The following is a 23,287-nucleotide window of genomic DNA, read 5'->3' on the forward strand; positions in this document are numbered from 1 at the left end:
TGCATTGGGTCCCCTTAACAGCTCATGGCATCACGTGCTTAATGGAATCGGAGCCGTAGCCAACCTTTGCCGAAAATAAAAACACAAAAAATCTATCTCGGATGGTTTTTACTACCCTATATATAATAAGACATTGGTTTGATTTTGATGGATCAAACCATCTCTAGTAAATTCACGGGGCTACCACTAATATGATAATTAATTTATAACATATCATGGATTTAAGCTAATTACTTGGCAATTACATCATTAAATTATTGTATAAGATTAGTTAGTGCACCAAAGGATCCACAAAATGCATCAATACTTTACGATACTTTAAAATGTTATGTTAATATCAGGGTTATCAATTTTATTCCGGTTTGTGTTTCTTTTTTTTAATTAGAATGATTAGTTTTGAAGTATTTTAACATATTATTTCGGGGTGTGTGTATTCAAAATACATAATTTTAAATTAAATCTAAAAACAAATTAACTTAAAATTATACAATTCAAATTTCAAACACAATATCAATGTCAAATATCTAAACATAATTTCAAAATTTAAACATTTTTATTAAGGAACTACTAAATTATCGATATGCGCTACGCTTCAGGTTGGATCATTTTTTTAACATTAAAAGAAACATTCAAGTGTAGATAACTTGAACGAATGATAAAAATATAGTTTGACTAAAAAATTCAAGATGATATTTAAAAAAAAATAAAGATAACAACATATTGAATCTATTCAGGTTAACCTTCTCAATTCACAACCCAAGGGGAAAAAATACTATTCATGAAACAGAATAGACAAAACAAGACCGGAATGATCTAAGATTTTGAGCAACATAAAATTTGTTATAGATTGTTCTGTTTTTTGAATTAGTGCGAGATATACTAGTTATTCTGGACAACATAATGAAATTGACCGCCTTGATTTAAACAAATGGGGTATCCAATTTTACAAAAACTCAAAATTAGGGGACTATATAGAAAGAGTCACCTTGTTTTAGTTGTTTTTTTCTCAATCATTGATAAACAAATGAAAACATATATAAAAGTAAAATATTTATATTATCGAACCCAAAAAAAGAGGGGGAAAAGAATAGTTTATTATTATTATTATAGACCTTCAATTAATATATGATTAACCTTGATAGTTGCTTAATTACTTGTGCTATAATAACCTTGTTTGTTTGGTATAGGGTTAAGAGAATCCCAAATTAGGTGTCATTTGCTTTGTGATGATATATAATATAAGCATATCAAAGAAGAAACAAAAAGAAAGGAAGAGAAAGTAAAAGCAACAAGAAATGGAAATAACTTTGTACCTCTTTTTTGGTGCGAGTTGTTTGGTTGGATTCTCTGTTATAAAGAAAAGCAAGCGTGTTTGGCCTTCTCCGACAACAATTGAAATCTGAAGGGCCTTCATCAACTTCTCTGTCTTCATTCAATCCGGTTTCACTGTATCCTTGGATTTTTTATTTTATTTTTTTCAATAGAAATGAACAAAGGATCAATCTTTAAATCTATCGCCTGATTTTGTTATCAAAAGCCTGCATTATTTTATCAGCAACTGCGGGATAGTTGGGCTGATCATTGTTGACATTATTAATTTGGTATTCATTTCTTTAAGTTATTTAGAATGTGTGAGTCTAGATTGATGTGAACTTCTTGATCACTGTAGTCAAGTAACCCTCAATAAAGTAGATAATAATCTAAAAAGCTAAAAATTTAACCTAGAGTTAACCATGTATCTAAGAATCAAATGTATTGAAAAAAAGACTTGAACTCAAAGATAACCTTGTATCTAAGAACCCTAAATATGCGAATAACATCATGAAGCCAATTATTCTTCGATAAGTCAGTGTACGATTTTTGTCCCTGTAAAGAAAAGTTGTTTTGCCATAAATAATAAACAAAAAGAAAACTTACATTTATTCTCCAACTTGCGGTTACAATTTTCACTAAAAAAAAAATATATATTCTTCTCTAACTAATCCTAGTAGACCTCTTTTAGTTTGCAAGTTAATGAACCTAAACTAATAATCAATTAACATAAATCTAATAATGAAATAAACTCCTAAACAATGTCTAGTGGGCCAGAACAAAGCCAAATTAAAAATAATTATTCAACATTAAATAAATAAAATAAGATAATAAAAATATAGTCTTCATGCTAAAATTCCTTCATGTAGCCTGAATCTCTAATTTTCGCATATTTTTGGTAAATTTTCAGTCCTAACTTCAAGCACATCGTTCTCTCTCGTCTGATTGAAATATTAAGTCTACCATATAAGGTTGGAAAGTTTAAAATATTTAGTTTCTAGCCCAACTTGATCTCAACAAAAATCCACCTGTAACTCCAGATATGTTCCAAACAATATACAAATATCTAATCTGACAGATTTAACAAGATTTGTCTAGTAACTTCAACCTTCTGAAATAATATGTTCTCGAACTCCATTTAACCTAGAAATTTGCCAAATTATATTTACATTATCTCATTGTAAAATTTCAACTCATTCCGATATATAGTTTTAAAGATATACTCGATCTCAAAAAACTAGTAGCAAATATTTTAAGAGAATAAATTCAAACCTGACTTCATTTCCATCATGTATTCATCATGAGGCCTTGATATCCAGAGCTTCCAAAAAGAGTTAGCATAAAATATGCCTGTACTGAACAATCTAGGGATGAGCTAAACATGGGAGTCTTCCCTGTATAGATGTAGTGCCAGTATAAACAAGTTGGATTTCCATTCCCAAATTTATTTTAGTACAAATGGGATTTATGGTACACAAACTCAATTCTGTGCTAAGCTCTCGGTCTCTCACTACTTCACATATAAATATGTACATTAACTTGGCAAACCATCTAACTGGACACAAAAAGCATCGTCCTGGACTGCATCCAACAAAAAGATAAATACTTCAGTGTCTACTTCTGCTAACTAGGATAGTTCTCTTCTCCTATGCTCTTTCCACGTATAGATTCACTGCAAGATACTATTGACAAACGAGGCCAGTGACTGAACTGTGAACCTTCGGTTTATAAAGCTGTAAAGTGGCACCAGAATGTGTTTCCACCACTTGGAACATATATTAAGTTAAAAGCTACCCAAAATACGAGCTCTCCTGAAATTTGAGTGATCTAGACAATGCTGCAGGATTAGCTTGTAAGACTGGAGAGGTTTCGGCTTCATGATTCTTTTCGACCTTTGAATCAAACGCCTTAAACAGTCCTCGCCCACCAATCAAGTCAGGCTTATCATTCTTAATCCCCAGAGTCGTCCATATAGAGCTTTTTGCAGCTTCACCTGGGTCAACAATCCTGAGCGTTTTTGGGATCCAAAGGCATCTTTCAGTGTTATTTTCTTTTGCCGACTCCCCTTCTTCAGAGTTGCTAGATTTGAGCATGTTTTCATCCCTTGAATGTTTCCCTAGGGTTGGAGAGTTTGGGCCAGAGCTCGAGGAGGTTTGCTTGGGAGAAGATGGCTGAGGAAGCCAAGGGATATTCCAAGCACCTGGTACGGTGCAACCCCAGTATGCTGCTGCAGGATAGAATGGCATAGGAAAACCGGGAGGGCAAAAGGCAGGTGGGGGTAATGGGGAGCTCCATTGAGCTGAATTCCAAGGGTAAGGCCAGGGAACTCCAGGAAAACATGGTATCTCAGGGGGAAAGCCCTGACAATTCTGCATAGCTGATTCTTTCGACATGCTTTTGCCTGCCTCATCAATTGAATTTGACACTGTGACTGAAGATCCATTAGAATGGTCATCACTGTTTTCTCCACTTCCATAAGAAACTGGAATCCTCACTGCATCAGGTTTATGAGACCCGTTTCTTGTGCAATTCCGCGTTGTTTTATCTGCAAGGTTCAATACAGAAGCCATTGATTCATGAAGAGGTGTGTCAGAGCCAAAGGTTAGCACTGTTCCATTAGTTTTCATTGAAGGATGGTAGACCCCATTTGGAACATCAGCTCGAACATTCTGAAGAGCTTCAGGAATGGTTATGTGACGATAATGAGAAGCTGAGTTCTTGTTTTTGCGACGACCAGCACCCACAGGCACATTCCTCATGGTTCCCCCAGCTGTCCAATATCTCTGACAATTCTTGCAGAAGTGTCGGGGTTGGTTCACGTTGTAATTGTTGTAGTAACAGAACTTGGTGTCCATGCTATTACAGCGGGGGCATGGAAGGATCTTATCAGGTTTTTTCAGGGTCTTTTCTTGCGAATTACTTGTATCACTATCTTCTTCTTCTGTCCTTGAAGTTTGCAATCCTTCACTCTCCTTCTCAATGGAAGGTGTTTTAGGGTTTTCACTTGTCCCTGAGGTTGCATCTGGATTTGAAGGCTCTTCAGTAGCCACGGGTGAAACTCCATCTTCCAGTTTCTCAGTCAGGCTTTTTTCCACCGAGTCCTGAATTGATCATAATACAATTAATAAATACAAGTAAAAACACTAGATTCTTGAGAAACTGTGAAGAGGAATAAGAATGTGAAAGGAGAAACCAGATAAATTTACAACAAACAATCACATAACAACGACTGAATTTTCCTGGAAAATACATATTTTAATTGTATTAAAGTTGAACAAGAAGTGAGACAGAAGAAAGACATTAGGGCTATTAGAGTGTACTTCTGAGTTCAGTTTTCTTATAGGAAGTCAAAATGAGGTTTATCCTATCTCAATTCCTCCATTTAATAGCAGTTTGGGGTCAGTGACATTGTTTTCCTTGAACCGTTAACCCTAAACTAGATGCTGCTCCCATTGACAACTCGATAACTCACACGGACAACATGGATATGGCAAGAGAGGATATTGTTGTATGACAAGGTTGACGCATTTCTCATTCAAAATAACAAAACCAAGAAATGATGAGCATTTGTGTTTCGACACACTTGATTGGTCAGAATGGTAAAAGAAACCTATTGCACCCCCCCCCCCCCCCCCCCCCCAATCTATGTAAATCTGAATAGAGCAGAATTACAAAATGATAAACTAGAAGATGAAATAAGATTTTGCTGATCACTTTTATGAGAATCTACAGCCAGAAGTATATTGATCTAAGCTGCTCCTAAATTAAAAGTAAGCACGACTAATCATGTGTACTTTAAGTAATGGAAAATTGACAGAAACCTCTACAAGGAGGCTGGGCTAGGTTAGGTAGACATGGATGGTGGTATGAAATTTCAACCACAAGCATCAAGGACACTCCTTTTTTCCACCCTTTATTTAGATGAATCAAGGAAATACTGTTAGATGAGCTATCAAGAAAAGTCAAACTGAAAATTAACTGCAAAAAATGATTGCAGAAAGCCTTTTAAGGAACAATTCAAAATACCAACCACTTTTTATACAAGAAAAAGGATTATTTTTTGGGGAAAAATGGGTTTTCAAAGATATACTTAAGGAAGAAATTATACCACTGAGATCTAACAATTCAGCACCCAAAATCCAGACGGTAAAATAGAATACAGAAGTTGGTTTGAGAGAGAGAGAGAGAACACAAAAAGGCAACAAATCAAAATTTCCCATTAAAAACAAAATCCACAAATCAAATATAATAATTCTGCGAATCATCTAGGTAGTTAATTGAAACACACTTGTTATCTATAGACCTGCAATCTCCAAGCGAAAGAAAATTTACATAAGCCATCTGAACCAAATCAATAATAAGCACAACCAGTCAAACACTGGCGTTTAGAAACCAAAACAGCAAGCAAGTGAATTTCAAATTCGACAAGAACTAAGAAGAACCCATTCATTCTTTTGACTTTCTAAGAAATGGGTCACTCTCAAAATCTCATAAACCAATCAAATAATAATTATTTACCTTATCATCAGCTTCTATATCTTCTTCTCCATGATATCTCTTATTATTATCAGAATCGGCGTCATAAAGAGAAGAGCTTGCACAAGATGGACGGTCTTGATCCTGACTATCATCATTATCTGTAGTGGTAGTAGAAGAGATCTCTGTCACTTGAATAGTCTTCCCAAACAGCTTAATAGCCGGGTCTTTTGGCTCCAACATTTCTGCCTGCTGCTCTCTGCGTCTTTTTTCTTCTTTTTTTTCAACTAAAAAAACTGTAAGCTTCTAGAGAGAGTTGGTATTTTTAGTGAGAGAAAGGGTGTCAAGAGATCTGACACTAGTGTTAAGTTTTTGGTGTCAAAAGTTTTTGTTCTCCGTTTTTGATCCATTTGCAGGTGGGTGGTGCCACGTAAGCAAGAAGAGTAATTCTGAGCCAGGAGTTTTGTTTGTGGCCTTGAAGGAAAGATTTTTGTTTTCCTTTTTCTCTTCCTTCTCTTTTTTATTCTCCTCCTACCACTCTTTTTCGTTTCAGTCCTACTCAGCCACCCCCTTTCCATTTCTTTCAAATGTCCGCTTTGTTTTTATTATTTTTATTATTTTCAAATATTTATTTTAAAAATATAGTTGTGATTGTTTTTTAAAATATTTTTTTATTTAAAAATTTATTAAAATAATATATATTTTTTATTTTTTAAAAATTATTTTTGATATCAGCGCATCAAAAATGATTTAAAAACATCAGAAACATATTGATTTGAAGTAAAGAAAAAAATAAAAAAATTTTATTTTTTTTTTTAAATATTTTTAAAACAAAAAATAAAAATAAAAAGATAAAGCTACGAGAATATACAAATAACTTTTGTATTACCTAACTAAATTAATTGATTAACTTATGACTGATGGCTGAAAGTTTTCTCTTTAAGCTAATACACGTACTAGAACCTTTAACTCTTTTCTTTTCTTTTTTATAAAATTCTAGAAAAAAGCATAAAAATATTCTGATTGATGAAGAGGTTTCCTAAATCTAAAGTGTAGAATAATTAAAAGCAGCTTATCTTATAATAAAAATATTCTTCGATCCATTTGTGTTTTAATCAAGATTAAGTTCTTTGCTGAATAATGTTAAAACACACTCATTGAATCAATTTAATATATATATATATATATATATATATATATATATATATATTAAAGAAAAAATAATAATAATAATTGAAAAAAGCTTCTTCTCAATCTTGCCCGCTCATGATATTTTGCTTGAGGGGACCAATTTTGTGGACGAAATCGTATGTTGACCTATTATTCTTTTGAAGGTTTTTTCTCTTTGATTACGAGGGGTGTATTTCTCTTATCTTATCATGAATAAATTAATGTGACCCCCCGTATGTTTGCGATGGTTGTCGAGTTTGTTAAGAAAATATAGCTCGTTTTGATATAAAGTATTTTTTATTTAGAAATATATTAAAATAAAAATTTTTTATTTTTAAAAAATCATTAATTTTTTTAAAAATACTTGTGAAACATAAAAACAAACAGCGTGAATAATTTTTTATTGATAATTTAAATTTCACCATTGATTTTAGTGATAGCACACGACATTCTTCGATTTATAAATTATTATTTATATGACATGTTTTTATCTAGTAATTATTAATTTTATTTTGAAATAACTTTCTGATATAGTAATATTACAATTAAAAAAAAGAAGAAATAACCCTACCCAGGCAAACATGTTAATTGCCCAAAGACCAAAATTCCATCAATAAGAAGTTGAAAACAATAAATATTTGAGAAACGTGAAAAAAATGAAAACCTATGTTTTAATGGTTATTAAACCCGGTCCGGCCCAGCGGGTTGATCCAGAACCCGGTCGATTCAGTGGCTGGATCGGTTCGGGTTTAATAAAAGACCGACTTAAACAACAACCCGGCAAAACCCGGTCGACCTGGCGGGTTGACCCATGACCCGTGCGACCTGGGCAAACCCGGACGAGACTCGTTGGATATTGCATCAAGAATTGGTGATAAAGAGCTGGTGCTGTGGACCTGTGGTTGTCAAGGAGAGTGAGGAGAGTTGTAGCTGCTGGCTATAGCTGGAAGGAGAGACCTTGTGATGGGAGTTGTTTGATTATTACCGTTCACTTGATCGAATGGATATAATGTTGTTGTACTTCCTGTGCTGGTGTGTCATGTTGTAGTTTAGAGAATCCATTTTCATCTTCTGGTAGAAAGATCTTGATGGGGTCTAAGTCATCTTCATAGTCTTCTTCTTGCTGTTGAGGAGTTGCTATGCGCCGCCAAGGCAGAAGCTTTAACCTTCCTTAAAGTGATGTTGCTTGATAAATTAGGGCTTTGATTTTAAAAGGTTGTTTAAATACACGTTGGCTATGTGTTGTGAATTTTCTATCTTGCCCTCTATCTTGTTTTGCCAACAAAACTGTTGGAGAAAGGCTATATTGATTATCATATTTATAAATTAATACGAGTAAAATAGAAGAATTTGATTAAAAAAATTTTAAAATATTTTTTTAAATTTTATTATTTATAACATTATAACATGTATAACTTATATTTACATGAATTTTTTTAAAAAAATTTCATATTAAATATTAAAATTTTAAATATATTTTTTTAATTTTTTCCGGGTTGACCCGAGTTAACCCATGAAACCCGGGACCCGATTTCTTAGCCGGGTCAATACCCGGACCGGGTTTAATAAGTATGGTTCAAACATGTCTAGGCTTGATTATGTTGGTCTTTTTTATTTCTTAATTTTTTTTAATATTTTCAAATGAAATCCTTTTTTAAATATAATAATTACAATAATATTTCAAAAAACATGTGATGACACATAAGATTAGATATTTTTAATGGTAATGTTAACAAGTACTTTACGTATAATTAAATATGAATTTAATGTAGATATTTTTCTATTAAAAATTCTCATGAATATTCAATAAGAGTAAAATATCTATTTTTTTTTATTGTGAAGTTTTTATACATTTTTATTTAAATTAATTATTCTTTTATTTTCTTATACATTCACGTAAAAATTATCAAGATTTATTTATATTTTATTTTTTATTTAAACTTGCTTTTCATGATAAGTTTTTATTACACAAAGCATGTTATATATATAAAAAATATTCTTATATCAGAATGAAATATATAAACAAAGTAGTGAGTTTTAACTAGAGATATTTTTGGCAAACAAATCTTAAGAAAAAAACTGTGCACAACACAATTTTGTCTTAATAATTTCTTGAAAAAAAAAGAAATCTTTTTTGCTCCCGAGTCCTCTTTGAATTTAGACTTAAAATTTTTCTTGAAGCTTTACTGTTTGAAACCCATGCAAACAAAATTTAATCAATGAAAAAGACAGAAGGCGAGCCCCAAGATAGTTGAATTATGAACATAAACAATCGAAGAAGATAAAATTACAGCTGAGAGAATGCAGGAGTCCAACCATATGACAAATAAACATCAAAACTGATGCACTCTCTCAAGTGGACTTCATGTTACTCTAAGATCTAGCAGAAAACATCGACATCCAGAAACTTGCATTTGCTCGAGCTATGGACATCATCTCCTTCTCTTTAAAATAAGTATTCAGCGTCAAAAGAGAAGGCCTGAATTGGGAAGTGAAAGAGCCTCTGGGGTCGAAGAAATCCTGCCGGCAGGACTCAGATTTTGTCTCCTCGTAATTGTTCTTCTTAATCTTCCAATCCGAGCCAAATCTGTTTTTCCAATTTCCAAAGCTTTGGGATTCGGAGGCGTATCCAAACTCATCCACATACTTCTGCTTCCATATATCATTGTTTGAACACAAACTCTGCTGCTTTGAATTAATGCATGAAGTGTCGCGACATCCGTGGCAGGAAGAAACCCCAAATCTTGAGCTTTAAATCTGATGATAGGCTCATAAAGCATGGTGGAAGTCTCACCAGTCCTCTCGGAAAGTTATATGGACAACGGCATAACATGCTGATCCTTCGAGGCTTTCCAAAACTCGTTAACTTCGCTCATCCTGTCGTTCTCAAGACAATTTGTCTGCAACAAATCCAAAACTGGGGCAAATCTATTCTGATCGAAAGTCAGATACAACTTTGTCCTGCTCTCGGCCGAAGACCCTGAAACTACAGCACCATTATTGATCAACCTCCTTATATTCAAAACAATTGATTCAGAAACATCCTCCTTCTCCAAAAGTTCAGTAAGAGTGTAGGAAAGCGACAGTGGGGTGGCTGATGAAGGCCACTCTTCTGGGAATTGAAGTCCATCAACAGGTGTTCTAGATACAGGATCGAATCCAACAAGACCAGACTCCAAGAAAGCTTCATGAACAGAAACAACCAAGAGGTTGAGAACTCACTCTTATCACCTAATACACTCCTCAATATACGAGCAGAGAACCTCTCACAGGCCATATCGATAATTTAAACTCCATTGAAAAACAAATTCTATTATAATTCCTCCTTCTCTTATTAACATGTTTTCTTGTTGTCTTGATTTTTTTTTTAAAGTCAACCCATATTTTTACCCGTTTATCAAGTTATTTTTAAATATGTTAAGTTATTTGAATCACATAAAAATAACTTCAACACAATTTAACTTAAAATATGAGTTAGACAAAGAGGCTAATTTGCCGAGCGATTGTAATAACAATACCAAAAAGTTTCTAATAACCTGAATAATCATTTTTATGTTCAAGAAATTTTTTACTATCAAGTGTAATGTCAAAATTTAACTTTTTGCTTCCTAGAAATTACATGTTCGAGTCCCACAAACCTCAAGGCTACTGGAGGCTTACATGGTCGTTAACTTCAGGGCCCGTAAGATTAGTCGAGGTGCGTGCAAGCTGGCCGGACACCCACGTTAATCTTAAAAAAAAAAAAAAAGACTTGAACCTAGAAAATTAAGGAATGAAACAAACTTCCTTGACTAGCAAGACAACTCATTGAGATTTCCATAAACGTCAACTTAATAACTTGATATATTAGCTTGATTTAATCATTGAGATCCCTACTTCATATTTCCAGAAGAAATTGGAGAGCATTCAATAACAACTACTCCCATAAAAAGAAATGCCTCAAAGTCTGCTAATAGTTCAAGACTATAATGCCATTTTCCCCTATCAGTGATGTTAAACCTGTTTATTTTCTTTAACCCATCTCTGTAAAGATGGTATAATCATGTTTGCGAATCTAACATCTTGCATGGTGTTAACTCCAGCGGGTCTGAACCTTGATCTTGCATGGTGTTAACTCCAGCGGGTCTGAACCTTGATCTTGCATGGTGATAAGGTAGCTAGGTTGTGTATTTCTTAACGTCGAATTTATTTTCATATATTAATATAATTGTTTGTAACCTTCTTATCACATATATATGGTATTATCTCTATGGTGGTATCTATAAAAAAAATGTCATTGTGCTCTTTAAAGCCCCGTGATTAATCTAATTTTTCCAATTTGACCACCTCATTAAAGAAAATGCTTCAATTTAGTCCCTGAAATCACATTATGTTAGATTCAACAACCAACTAACTAAAACCAGAAAGCCCGCCCTTCTAAAATTTCAGTCCTTCCCTTCAAATGATTCACATCAGCTCTTCTTCAAGAAACTCTCCATTTTTAAGAATCTTTCAAGAATGGCCTCCACTACTTCATCGCCACTACCTCAGGATTCAGCTACACCACCATCGATGTCCCTGCCTTCGCTCTTGAGGGCCAAACTCCGTCCGAACCGAGGAAACCCAAATTCAGCCATAAACTGGTCACCACCACCAACATCAAGACTAAGGCCACCATCATTGGGCTCACAGAGGTCACCGTTACTTTCACCGCCGACGCAGTCATCCCTGAATTCAACCAGGGACTATCTCAGAAGTAAAGCCATGGAAATCCTGGAATCACCAGATACCTTACCTCTTACTTGTCTTATTGAAGAGCTTAACTTCCCTGAAACCTCCACTGATTTAATGTATGCCCAAAACCTCTTGAATTACCTTAAAAACAATTACCTTACGTCCTTCTGTTTTTGCCTTGTTTCTTTCTATAAGACTTGCGGCTCTGAATTTGGAAACTGCAAGGAGTATGCCTTTGATATTCTATGCCAGATTCTTACAGAAGATAAGGAAGGACCTTGTCAAGAAACCTCTTTCTTGGATAAAGAAATCAAATCTGCAATTCTTGATTTTTTGAATACAGAGAGTTCAATAAAGAATTTGAATAAGATTCGCGATTTTGTCGCCAAGATTGCCACTAAAGAAGTAAGACTTGGAAATGATTGGCCTGAGCTTCTTGAGTTTGTTTATGAATCTTTGGATTCTGATTCTGAAGAAAAAGTGAAGTATGCTGTTTCTTTGCTTTATAAGTTGATTCCGCATTGTGCTGTCGAAGATCTGGTTGTTAGTCCTGATTCCTTTTATGATAGTTTAGTGGATATATTTGATTCTGATTATATGAGTTTAGAGGTACAGGTTGAGGCAGTTCTGACCTCAAATCGTTTTCTCTTGTACTGGACGAATCGATCGAATCATGATAGATTGATAGGTATAGTGTCCTTATGATTCAAATAGTGGAGACCATTTCCACTTTGGTTGAGCATAAATCAGACAAAGATGTACAGGCGGTAGTTAAGGAATTGACTGTGTTGACAAAGGAGAAGCCATGGACTTTGAGTAGCCAATTTGATTATGTAGTTCTATCTGTGCTTAGGATCCTAGGTGAAGTCGAACTCCAAGACAAAACAAGAATTCTTGCACTAGAATTTGTGATTGCTTTAGCTGAAGAAAGAGTTCAGGGTCGACAGATGTCTTGAATTGTCTGATGAATCTCCTTTCGAGAAGTTATGTTCTGATGTGTTACCAGCTTTGGTAAAAGCACTAAGTAAGGTAATTTCTATCTGGAAATGACATTTTTTTTTTAATCAAAGAAATGACTTTTTGTTAAGCTTCGCTGCTATTTAAGAAATTTGTAATTTGTAATTGCTATTGCTGAGTAGGAATCCTTGCCCGAAATTGCTGCAAGAATTTTGGACTCATTGGAGGAATGCATGAAGGTCTGTATTGCTTTTAATAAATCTGTACTGCGTATAGCTGTCTATGATCTTACATCAGAAGAATTCAAATTGCTTGTTTCTACTTTAATCATATTTTTTTCCCTCTATATATCTTTCCAAGGATAGTGATTCTGCTAATCGAATTCATATGTTATAGCAAAATGCTGTTCGCGTACTGATGTGCTCTTTTATCTTTCAGATGTCTGGACCTGTTCTAGATGAAGACCAGACTGACTTGTTCTTGAAGAAGATAATGAATGTTTTGAATTCAAGAAGCAAAGTAGGGGACATTGATGTAATAAAGCAGACGTTACAAGAAGAACAAAAAGTTTGTGACAAAGTCTGTAGTTTTTGTCATCTTTAATTAGATATGCCTTGCCGCTTATTTCAAATTTAATTATCTGTGCAGGTTCCTTGAAATGAGTTCTGTTTCTTGCCTTATGTTCATTTCTTGATGCAGGCCGTTGATTGTTTGGCCACTTTCATCAGAATACAAAAGTCTTCTTTCTCACCATTCCTCGGCAACCTTTTGCCTTGCATACAACTTATGTGGGTGAGTTTAACAATTCATTTCTGCTCAGATTCTGTGATGCTAACAGATCTCAGTTTCATCCATAAAACTGTAGCATGAATGCTGCTTCTAGGCTACCCTGATGACTTTCCAATTCCGATCTAATTGTTTTCATTTTCCCTTGTTTCTTTGCCTTCAGGAAAAGGATAAAATAGCTAAAGAGCGAAGAACTGGCTTGCGCATATTTTGTGATGTTGCGAAGCAATTCCCAGAAGAAGCATTCAGGTAGAACACTTCGTTTTTATTGATTGAGCTTGTTATTTAAATGTGCTTAATACAATCTGATAAAACAGGCAGTACAATATTTGTCTTCTGTTTCTGTTTGAGGCATGCAAGGATGAGAACCCCGAAGTTCTAGAGGTTTATCTCCCACTCATGCCTGTAATGTTGGCACGCATTCATGTGGTGCATTTCTGATTCAAAATACTGTCGTTTCAGGTGGCTGTGCAGGCAATTGGGATATTTGCTGAGTTTGGTGGGTCTGCATTCAAGTCTCTTCTTAAAGGTTGCTTGTTATACTGCTTTCTGCTACATGAGTTAGTCCAGTGCAGTCTGTTACTGTAATAAATCACATCACTTTTTTCTTCGGCAGGGGCTTTTTATGCTTTGAAAGCGGTTATAGACCATCCTAAGGCGTTGCAGATAGAATATGTAATGGCCCATGATGCTGCTGTTTCTGCTCTAGGAAAATTTTTGCAGTTCCATCGTGAAAAACTCAATGCGGCACAGGTATATATATACTTTTTTCCTATTCCCAGATCAATGGAAAAGGAGCTTTTATGTTTTACCAAATGCGTACACATAAGCTTTTATGTTTTATGTTTTACCAAATGCGTACACATAAGAAAAGTGCTTTCTTGGCAATTACAAATTGATGAACTCTGAATCGCATAGCAAGGAAAAAAAGAAGGAAGAACTTTCCTAACATGCAAGCAAGATCTAGTTGCACTGAAAGGCAATAAATGCAGCAGTTAAGCAATAATATCTTTAGGTGAAAAGGAGTTTGTTTAACACTTGTGATGCTTGCATAATAAGTGAATAAGCAGATACAAAAAGAACATAGTTGTTGTCCAATTATTCTAGAAAAAAAGAGGTGCTTGATAAATCGAAAAAAAGAACTGAATATAGCAGTGCTAGCCAGAGAGTCAAGTTGAAAGCTGGCGCTGGTAAGGTCTATGCTTCTTACCAGCTTCAGAATGGTGGTGCCATAATAGCTTATTTTCCCTTTCATCACCAGCAATACATCCTCATATTTGCTAGTGTAGTATAAATCAGATTGTATGTGTTCTTCAGAAGAATTACTCATTGGTCATCATGGCACTGGATTTCTTAAACACATCCAGGTATGCTTCCGAACAGTTTGTTGTGAGAAAGGTCTAAAACTTGCAAAGAAGTTATATAACAGAGTTCTTCAGGGATGGAGGCATAAAGATTATTTGACCATAGCATGATAACCTTCAAATTAGACAACCTTTCTCCAAGCCATGAGGGAACAATACCAGCTAATTGATTTTCAGCAAAGTCAAGGGTTTGTAACTGTGATCAATTTTCAAGTGACAAAGGTATGCCACCAGAAATGATGTTCTTTTCAAGGCTCAAAGATTGAAGGTAACTGTAGTTTCCTAGCGAATTTGGAATGTCACTGGTAAAAGTGTTGTTGCCTAAATATTGTCACTTACTCCACCAATCAAGTATTTCTAACAAAAGATTGTTTCTAAGATTGAGAACTTGCAAAAGCTTTGACTCGTCCATCCTATCACACAAAAAATAGGAAATGGGACCTGGCAGAGAGTTGTCCTATCACAGTGATTCAGTTTTTTTGGAGCATCAACGATGCTAAAGAAAACCAAGACGCTTCTCATGTATAGGGCTATAAGCTCTTGTAATGGACTTGTCTTGATTCTGGGGACTGCTAGATCCTATTTCAAAGAAAGTTTTACAGTGGATTCAATTCAAGCTCTTGCCATTTATTTATGGGCATGAAAGAGTTAATCTGTCATATTTTTTTTTAAGACAGGGCTAGGCAGAAACTAAAATCTAAGTCTAAGGTGGTGATAATTTTTTTTAACATGGAAAGGTAAATAGCAAGGTTATCCAGGCTGATTTTCCAGCAACGTTGAAGCTAATATGCAATGACAGCAACAAACAAGCATGTTTTTCAAACTAAAGGCAACATTCTTAGGCTGTTGCATCCAGAGAAGGAAGCATTCACTGCAGATGTTGTAATGACAGTAAGAAACTAAGAAAGCATCTTAATGCAGAAATTCTGATTTGTTGATGAATCGTTTTTTCACAAACCACTGTCATCGAAGTGCCACTGTGACTAAGAAATCCAAAATTTTCAGCTGAATTCTTCGATTCCATAGACAATCTAGACACTTTCTCTGGATCACACACTCCAATCCCAAACAACGACATCCTCTTTGCAAGCTCGACCGGATACAAATCCTCTACCCTCTTATCAACCCACTTCCTGAATTCACCCAGACCAATAGCCACCACCACCCTTTCCCTCCCAATCACCCTAATTCTCTTACAATCTCAGCCTTAATCATAAAACACATATCTCAACGCCTCTTCCCCAGCTGTCCACTTTTGTTAACCCTATCCAGCAAAAGGATGCCTATATAGCCATGAGACTGGTGGAAAAGCTTCATAGAATTCACAATGACGCGTCTAGCCAGAGAAAAAAGCAATTTGTATACTATTGTGTGCAAACCGTGGCCATGCCAACCTAATGCCTGTTTATTTGCTTGAGTGATCCCAAAACAATAAAAATTCTTCACTTCACTTTGACCAAGCAATCATGTATATTTTATATTTTTATACAAACCTTGAAGTAGAGATCACGCTCACCACCAATCTCCAAAGAAAGTCTCAACAAGAAACACAGATTCTCCAAGCATGTTTGTGTCCACAACCAGCACCACCAACGAAGAAAAAGGGTAACAGGCTTTCTCCTAATCCCTCTGCAAAGTTCACCCCAAGGCCATCTAGATCCTTAGAAATATGAAACTCTTTTATTGAGCACTGTACTGATTTTAGTTAGCAATGTAAATAGAAGAGCTGCAAGCCAGTGTGTGTTGCAAACAGTATCAGTTTCGCAATGCAAGGGGAAATATGTTTTTGTTTATTGAATATGTTGCTTGAATGTTTTTTTATTCAATTTGAACAGAATGGTACTTCAGGAATAGTCTTCCAGACCAGCTTAGACCTTGCAAGGATGAGATCCCCGAAGTTCAGGAGGATTATCTCTGACTCAGGCCTCTCATGATGGCACACTTCATTAATGTTCCACAGGAAATTGGTATATTTGCAGAAGATGGTGGCCTGGTGGGTCGGTATTCAAGCCTCTTATTCGAGGTAGCTTTGTTATTCTGCTTACTGCTATATGAGTTATTTCCTATACTGTCCTTCAATGCTTGAGTTCTTTTGGCAGGGGCTGTTCCTGGTTTAAAAGTTTGGTGATAGGGTATCCTAAGGCGTTGGACAGAGAATGTGTAATGGTCAATGGTGCTGCTGTTTCTGCTCTAGGCAAAACAATGCAGTTCCATCGTGAAAGACTCAATGTGGCAAAGGTATGTTTACTTGTTTCTTCTTTGAGATTATTGGCAAAAGAAGCCTTTGTGCTTTACCAAATGCATTTACATTTCTTAGTGAATTTCTTCGTAGACTTTCCTTTTTGGACTGATCTTGTGAGTTCTAGCTCAGTTGAAAGTAAAAAGAGATGTTTTGCATGATTCCATTGCATTTTTGGAAAGAAATCCTCCGATATTTGTCAACAATTCATGCTCTGAAATAGTACAACACCACTATTTTCTCAAAAATGCTGGTCAGTGATCATTCTGTCAAGTGTGAAGCTGGTTTCTTTATTTAGCAGGTTATCGAGATGTGGTTAAGCCATTTGCCACTAAAAATAATAGAAATCAGGCAACAGTTTTGCATCATCGGCTAATTCAAACAATAAAGGTTAATACAGCCAAAAATTCTCCTTTCTGCTATCATTTCAGCATAAGCATCGTCAATACAGCAAAAAATTCCCTAACTAACAAACACAACAAATTACAAGCATCATTTGTTGAAAGAACTACATTACGCGAAGGCAAAGACATGTCAAGCACAGAATAAAGCTACTTGATGAAAAGATGATTTCAAGCCAACCAGAAAAATAAACAAAACTTAATATTCATTCCCCCATGCCTTCGTCCTCATCTTCGGCGTCATTTATCTCAAGATCAGCAAGCAACTCCTCTAGAGGAATGGAAGGTATATCTTCCCCATCAGTCATAGATGCCATCTCAGAAGGCTGATATTCTTTGTTACGATACAATGATACATTGAACCTCAACTCCGGGTTCTCTTCCAGATCTCTCAGGAACTGTTCATACTCTGAGTTCATCTTCTCTTGGTCACCTCTAGCTCTCGTGTCATCAACCTCCATATTGAGGGACTTTAGCTTCCAGGAACGAGGCTTCCCTCGTTTCCTCTGGCGCTTCTCTTCATAGCTTTTCTTTACCAAAATTGCTTCTGGAATGACTAGATTTTTGTACTTGTCAAGCTCCATGTCATTACTGTTAGCTCCATGTAAATCATAACCAAGAGCATAATCACCAGGTTTCAAAATATGCCCCAGGTGCGTTTTTATGTTGAACATGGTATCATTCTTCCCAAAATCTGACATGCGAGCAACAGTGGCATCAGCGAGAGCATATCTAGACCCACCAATATTAACTTCAGGGGAAACAAAGTCCACATCAAATACAATATACTCTACAAGTTGCCTGCTAGTGAGAAGAGACTTAAAGGGTGTTCTCCAGTACTGGTCAGCATCCAAGAAGCAGTGTCTCAGGGTGAAAGGATCTAACAAAGCAATGCTATTTGTCACTTTCGAGCAGATCACAAGAGGACCTAGATTCCCCAAGCTAACAGCAACCCTTGGAGGCAAGCAGACTAAATCCTCACGGCAAATTGGAGAGATTTCAACAGAGAAAGTATGTTTGTAATTATAGTTGTTGCTCTTAGTATCATGGGAAACAAGTTGCTTGTCAGTGCGACTCTTTACTGGAGCTACTTTACCCACAAAGTCAACAAATTTAACACCATGGCTACGATTTGCAAAGAAAAAATCAATACCATGATCCATTTGCTTTATTTTAATGGCACGGGCAGCAGCATCATGCTTCAAAATCAGCTGCTCCAAGTAAAAGAAAGTTCTTCTATGAGCAACATGTTGCCGGAGCTGGACACCAGCAACCCACTGATCAGGGTTGGCCTGAACTCTTGTGCAAGAATCACACATTTGGTCCTGCTGAACATACTCAATAACATATGCTTGTTCGAGTATTGCACCATGAAGGACCTCCTTCTGAACTCTCACTCGGAGCTTGATCCTCTTGGAATGTGGTTCAGTCCAAATAAATTCCGCATTTACCAAAATAACTCCTGTGGACTTCAATTTCAACTTCTTCAGACAAAATGCCATCAACTCCCTCGATTCCAGTTGGGCCCTAATCCGCGTACTAGGTGGATCCAAGTAGGTATCACACTCCGGGCAATGTAAAAGAATTACATTCTTCTTTAGACCTTCAGTGATGTCAACTTCAGAGCGCAAACACTTAACACACATATTAGCAGCATTTGGTTGCATAGGAATACCACATTTGCAACACAAAACACTTCCAATTGTTTGATGAACCATAAACATGCCTGCTTCTTCGGCCATATCTGGCAAGTATAACACAAAGAATAAGAACACGGACAACACAAAGCAAACACACATATATCAAGATTTGCTTTTCTCCCTTATATTAACTTGACAGACTATAATTCCATCAAAAGACAAAATTTACAATCCAAATCCAGAGAACTAAACAATATAAATCACTGCAATGCTTCTTTAATCTAATATACCAGCTACACACACCAAACAACCTCATAAACAGCTAAAACTACAAGTATTTCAAAACCCCAGGTGACAACCTCAGTTTCTTCGACTTAAGATTCAAAATCTCCACCAAGTTCCTAACTTTATCAAACTTACTTAAACATGTCTTGTCAAAATTTCCTTAATAAGTTTATAAGCAACTTAACAAAAGCACCAGAAAAGCAAAAAACTAAACTAAACTAAACCAAAACCCAACCGCCAATAAACAGCAAAAAATAACAAAAAAGCAAGAAGCCAGCAGTCAAATTTTGTAATTCCTCTATTGTTTTCCTAAAATTTTCTCGGGAAACAGCCAGAAAAATAAGCAACGATAATGAAAACAAGATCAAGTCTTTACCTTTGATTGATTGAAGATCCAAATGAAAACGAAGATTTTATTATTTTCTTTTTTGTGAAGAGAAAGTATAAAACCCTTGAGGGTCGGCTCTTAAATTCTTAACCAGGTTTGAAGAAATGATAAGATGCTATAAATATCTTTGTGAACACTGAACAGACTTATTTGGGCCTTTGTCAGGGTTGCCGGGTCAACTTAGAAAAGCCCAAAAGATGGTTTCTTTGTGTTCACACTTGAGTAATAATGGCAAAGGCAAATTTGAGTTAGGATGTTGAGCATAAATCCAGGGATGATTTTCATGTTATGTGCATCATAATTATAAAACCCAACCCAGTAGTTGACCCGGTAAAATGACCGGGTCACGGGTCTTGTGGGTCAACATGGGTCAACCCCTCTCCTTAAATATAAAGAAATCAAACTGCTACATCATCCCTAAACCGCATAACCCAGTGATGAATTGCTTACCTTTTCCTACCCATTTTTAGCATAAGCAGCCGAATGAAGAAGAAAATACTTGTGTAACTAAAATTTAAGCAGTAGAACAAAAATAAAATGGTATTAGCTTCCAACAAATCCAAAAGATTCCTTAAAAATCGCAATAAATCATAAAACATAAGAAGAAAAAAAACCTAAAGCTCACTCGATTCATTTCCCATATGTTCACTGTTGCAAAGCTAATCAATCAACAAGAAGATCAAAAACTAATAATACAAGCAACATGGAGGAAATGCCTTCACAGTCAGTGCTCAATGTGAATATGACATGAGAGGCAAAGTTCTTGGTCATGAGCAAGAGGATGTGCTCGAACTGTGTTTGATGCTGTTAGCCGATGGATTATGCAGTATGCCCAGAGCTGTGGTAGCTATCAGAGTAACTGAAAAAGTTGAACAACTTGTAGTCTCATTAAAAACCAGTTATGTAAATGAAGAATGAAACCGACAACAACAAAGTTCATGTTTGCAAATCATATCAGATGTTTCTCTTCATGGGTGACTAAATGATGGTTGTCAAATGAGTACTTTTTTCAATTATTTGTTCCAATCCGAAGAAGAGCTTAAAAAGCATGGAAAAAAGAGGGAATCATTCAAAATTTGCAGCAATTGTTTGCAATAAGAAATCTCAACAAAAAAAAAAAGTAAGCAGCGTAAGGAAAATAGAGCACCTGTAGAAATAAACACTAATTTCTCCGATGAAATCTCAACCAAATATTTGTTCTGCAAAAGATAACAGAGAAGGAAATTGGGGGTGGGCTGCTCTTCTTAGGAAATTAGGGCATCGTTTTGCTGCCAGCGACTCAAAGGAAAGTTAATATATATATACGCCGGGTTGACCCACCGGGTCGACCGGGTTGATTCTTTATATATATATATAAAAAAAAAATAACTAACACAAACGATTACTGTCCACGCGCCATTTCTATGTTGAAGAAAACTTTTTTATTGTAAACAAAAAAAAGTCCACGTATATATTTAATCAAATATCTCAAAACTTATATGTACAAATAAATAAACAGCGAGTTGTATATATTATATTATATAAATGTTACAGCGAGTTGTATATATTCCACGATAATATAAATTATATCATTATATATTATCTAAAAATTTAAATTTTTAAATTGAAATAATTAATATAATATTAAAATCTTGTTAATTAAGTATTCATAGGTTTAAAACTCACCGCTCCTATTTTATTTGATAAAATTAAGTACATGATAGTAATGAATATATACAAGTTTTAAACCTAAAAGGCTTTTACCTTATGGTATATTAAAGAGTAATATAAATTATATTTTGGGACCTCAACTAACAACATAAATTTTTTTGGTTCAAATGATTCTTTGACAATATATAAATCAAATTGATTAAACGGTCACGAGTTCGAAACTCACCACCTCTATTCAATTTGATATAATTAAGTACAAGTTAATAATAACATCTTGAGACCTTATATAACATCTTAAACTTTTGGGTTGAGATGATTCTTTGACAGTATGAAAATCAAATTGACTGAGCAGTTACGAATTCAAAACTCACCAACCATATTCTATTTGATATAATTAAGTACAAGCTAGTAATCATATATTAAGACGTTACCTAACAGCTTAAACTTTTGAATTAAGATGATTCTTTGACAGTATACAAATTGTTGTAACTCAATTTTCAACCCCTATTTTTGTACATGTTTCAAAAATTAGAAAACAAATTCAAAATATATATATTTTTTAAAAAATTAATTTTGTTAATTTTAATCATTTAATTATTTTATTCATTTTATTTAAATTTTTTTGTGTGTAAAAAAAATCATGAAAAATCATAAAAGAATACAAAATACAAAATAAAAAAATACAGTTGGGGTTGAAATTAGACCAATAATTAAGCATCACAAGCAAAATGAAGTTTGAGAATTTTTTGGTAACAATTGAGGGTTAAATTGAAGAGGAGATTGAGAAATGAGGTTAATTTGATTTAATTTGGCTAAGAATGAAAGAAGTTTGAAGTTTAATGATAACTCTTTAAGCAAATAGCCAACTTAGAAATCAATAGAGAGTTTAATTGAAGAAGAAAATTAAATTTCAGAGTAAGATTGGTCAAAATTATATGATTTTAGAAACTAATAGTGAATTTACATCAAATAATTAAATCTAGAGGAATAAATTGATTCAGTTAGGGGCACAATCAAAAGAAAAAAAATATGATTTAGGAATTTTGATAAACTAAAGACTAAATTGAAATTGGAAAGATGGATTAATTCAATTTAGGGTTTAAATTGAAAGAAATTTCAATATTAAATATCTTAATTGAATGAAAATAAAAAATAAAAAAGTCAAGGACTATAATGAAAGAATAAAATATTAAGGGAACTAATTGATTTTTTGTTTAATTTCGTGTAACCCAACACAATCTAATCGAGATTCTCCTCGTAAAACAAATAAACTTGACCCTCTTACTTTTCAAACCATGAGATTTGAACAACACTAACAACCTCATCTCACCTATAACAACAATCAATGGTGGTGAAATCTAGCTAAAAGAGAAACCGAGAAGACAGTGGAAAAAAGAAGACAATAAAACCGAATGTGCTTGTGTTGGTTTCTTTGTTTTGTAGATAATGGTGACACTCGGAGCTAGCACATGAATAAATAAAAGGGGATGATGCTCCCAATCCACCTGGTTTTGGCCCTTCACGAGTGGCAGCGTTGAGTTCACGTACCGAAAACAGTGGCGGCATATGGAACCACGTGCCACCATTGTTCATACACTCCCTGCAATTCTAGTGGTTTCTTATGATTGATTATCTTGATCTTGTCCTTGCAAATTTTGGATCATTTGATATGTTAAATTGTGTTTATTTGTAAATTTGTCATTGTTGGTTGTGTGTGGAAAATTGGTATAATACGTGTTGCATGTTTTGCTTTTTTGCCATGGATTAAATAAATGGTAAAAAAAAAGGGGACAGAAATTATACATTGATTTTAACTTGCATCATGGCCAATCATAAATAAATAAATAAATAAAACATCAAAATCTCTTTTGAAATAATTTAGTTTTCTAAAACAAACCATGATTAGC

At 34.7% G+C, this 23,287-nt stretch overlaps 3 protein-coding genes and 1 long non-coding RNA gene across 6 annotated transcripts; 2 read left to right on the forward strand and 2 right to left on the reverse strand.

Moving 5' to 3' along the window:
• Positions 1-2,727: 2,727 nt before the first annotated feature.
• Positions 2,728-6,248, reverse strand: LOC7463038 (cyclic dof factor 3). The gene is made up of 2 exons (XM_002305996.4): positions 5,830-6,248; positions 2,728-4,412 (listed from the first exon to the last, which is right to left on the reverse strand). Exons 1-2 carry the CDS (start codon positions 6,028-6,030, stop codon positions 3,102-3,104), a joined length of 1,512 nt encoding a protein of 503 aa, XP_002306032.3. The 5' UTR covers positions 6,031-6,248; the 3' UTR covers positions 2,728-3,101.
• A 6,830-nt stretch (positions 6,249-13,078) lies between these two features.
• LOC7463040 (uncharacterized) lies at positions 13,079-14,490 on the forward strand. Its single transcript, XM_024598686.2, has 5 exons — positions 13,079-13,419; positions 13,577-13,662; positions 13,731-13,797; positions 13,876-13,942; positions 14,030-14,490. Exons 1-5 carry the CDS (start codon positions 13,321-13,323, stop codon positions 14,320-14,322), a joined length of 612 nt encoding a protein of 203 aa, XP_024454454.1. The 5' UTR covers positions 13,079-13,320; the 3' UTR covers positions 14,323-14,490.
• Positions 14,491-14,763: 273 nt separating this feature from the next.
• LOC18097702 (uncharacterized) lies at positions 14,764-17,174 on the forward strand. The gene is made up of 2 exons (XR_002981433.2): positions 14,764-16,800; positions 16,877-17,174. It is a non-coding gene; the product is annotated as an uncharacterized LOC18097702 (long non-coding RNA).
• A 233-nt stretch (positions 17,175-17,407) lies between these two features.
• On the reverse strand, positions 17,408-21,011 carry LOC7472601 (uncharacterized). 3 transcript variants are annotated; one of them, XM_024599671.2, is made up of 3 exons: positions 20,878-21,005; positions 20,447-20,589; positions 17,408-19,161 (listed from the first exon to the last, which is right to left on the reverse strand). In XM_024599671.2, exons 2-3 carry the CDS (start codon positions 20,499-20,501, stop codon positions 17,624-17,626), a joined length of 1,593 nt encoding a protein of 530 aa, XP_024455439.1. In that variant the 5' UTR covers positions 20,502-20,589; positions 20,878-21,005; the 3' UTR covers positions 17,408-17,623. The 3 variants fall into 3 exon arrangements, with proteins under 3 accessions (XP_024455439.1, XP_002306035.2, XP_024455441.1); XM_002305999.4 differs by lacking the exon at positions 20,447-20,589 and having other exon boundaries at positions 20,878-21,011; XM_024599673.2 differs by lacking the exons at positions 20,447-20,589; positions 20,878-21,005 and adding an exon at positions 19,719-20,415.
• Positions 21,012-23,287: the final 2,276 nt, after the last annotated feature.

This window comes from Populus trichocarpa, chromosome 4 (genome assembly GCF_000002775.5).
Source record: "Populus trichocarpa isolate Nisqually-1 chromosome 4, P.trichocarpa_v4.1, whole genome shotgun sequence".
Lineage (NCBI taxonomy): Eukaryota > Viridiplantae > Streptophyta > Magnoliopsida > Malpighiales > Salicaceae > Populus > Populus trichocarpa.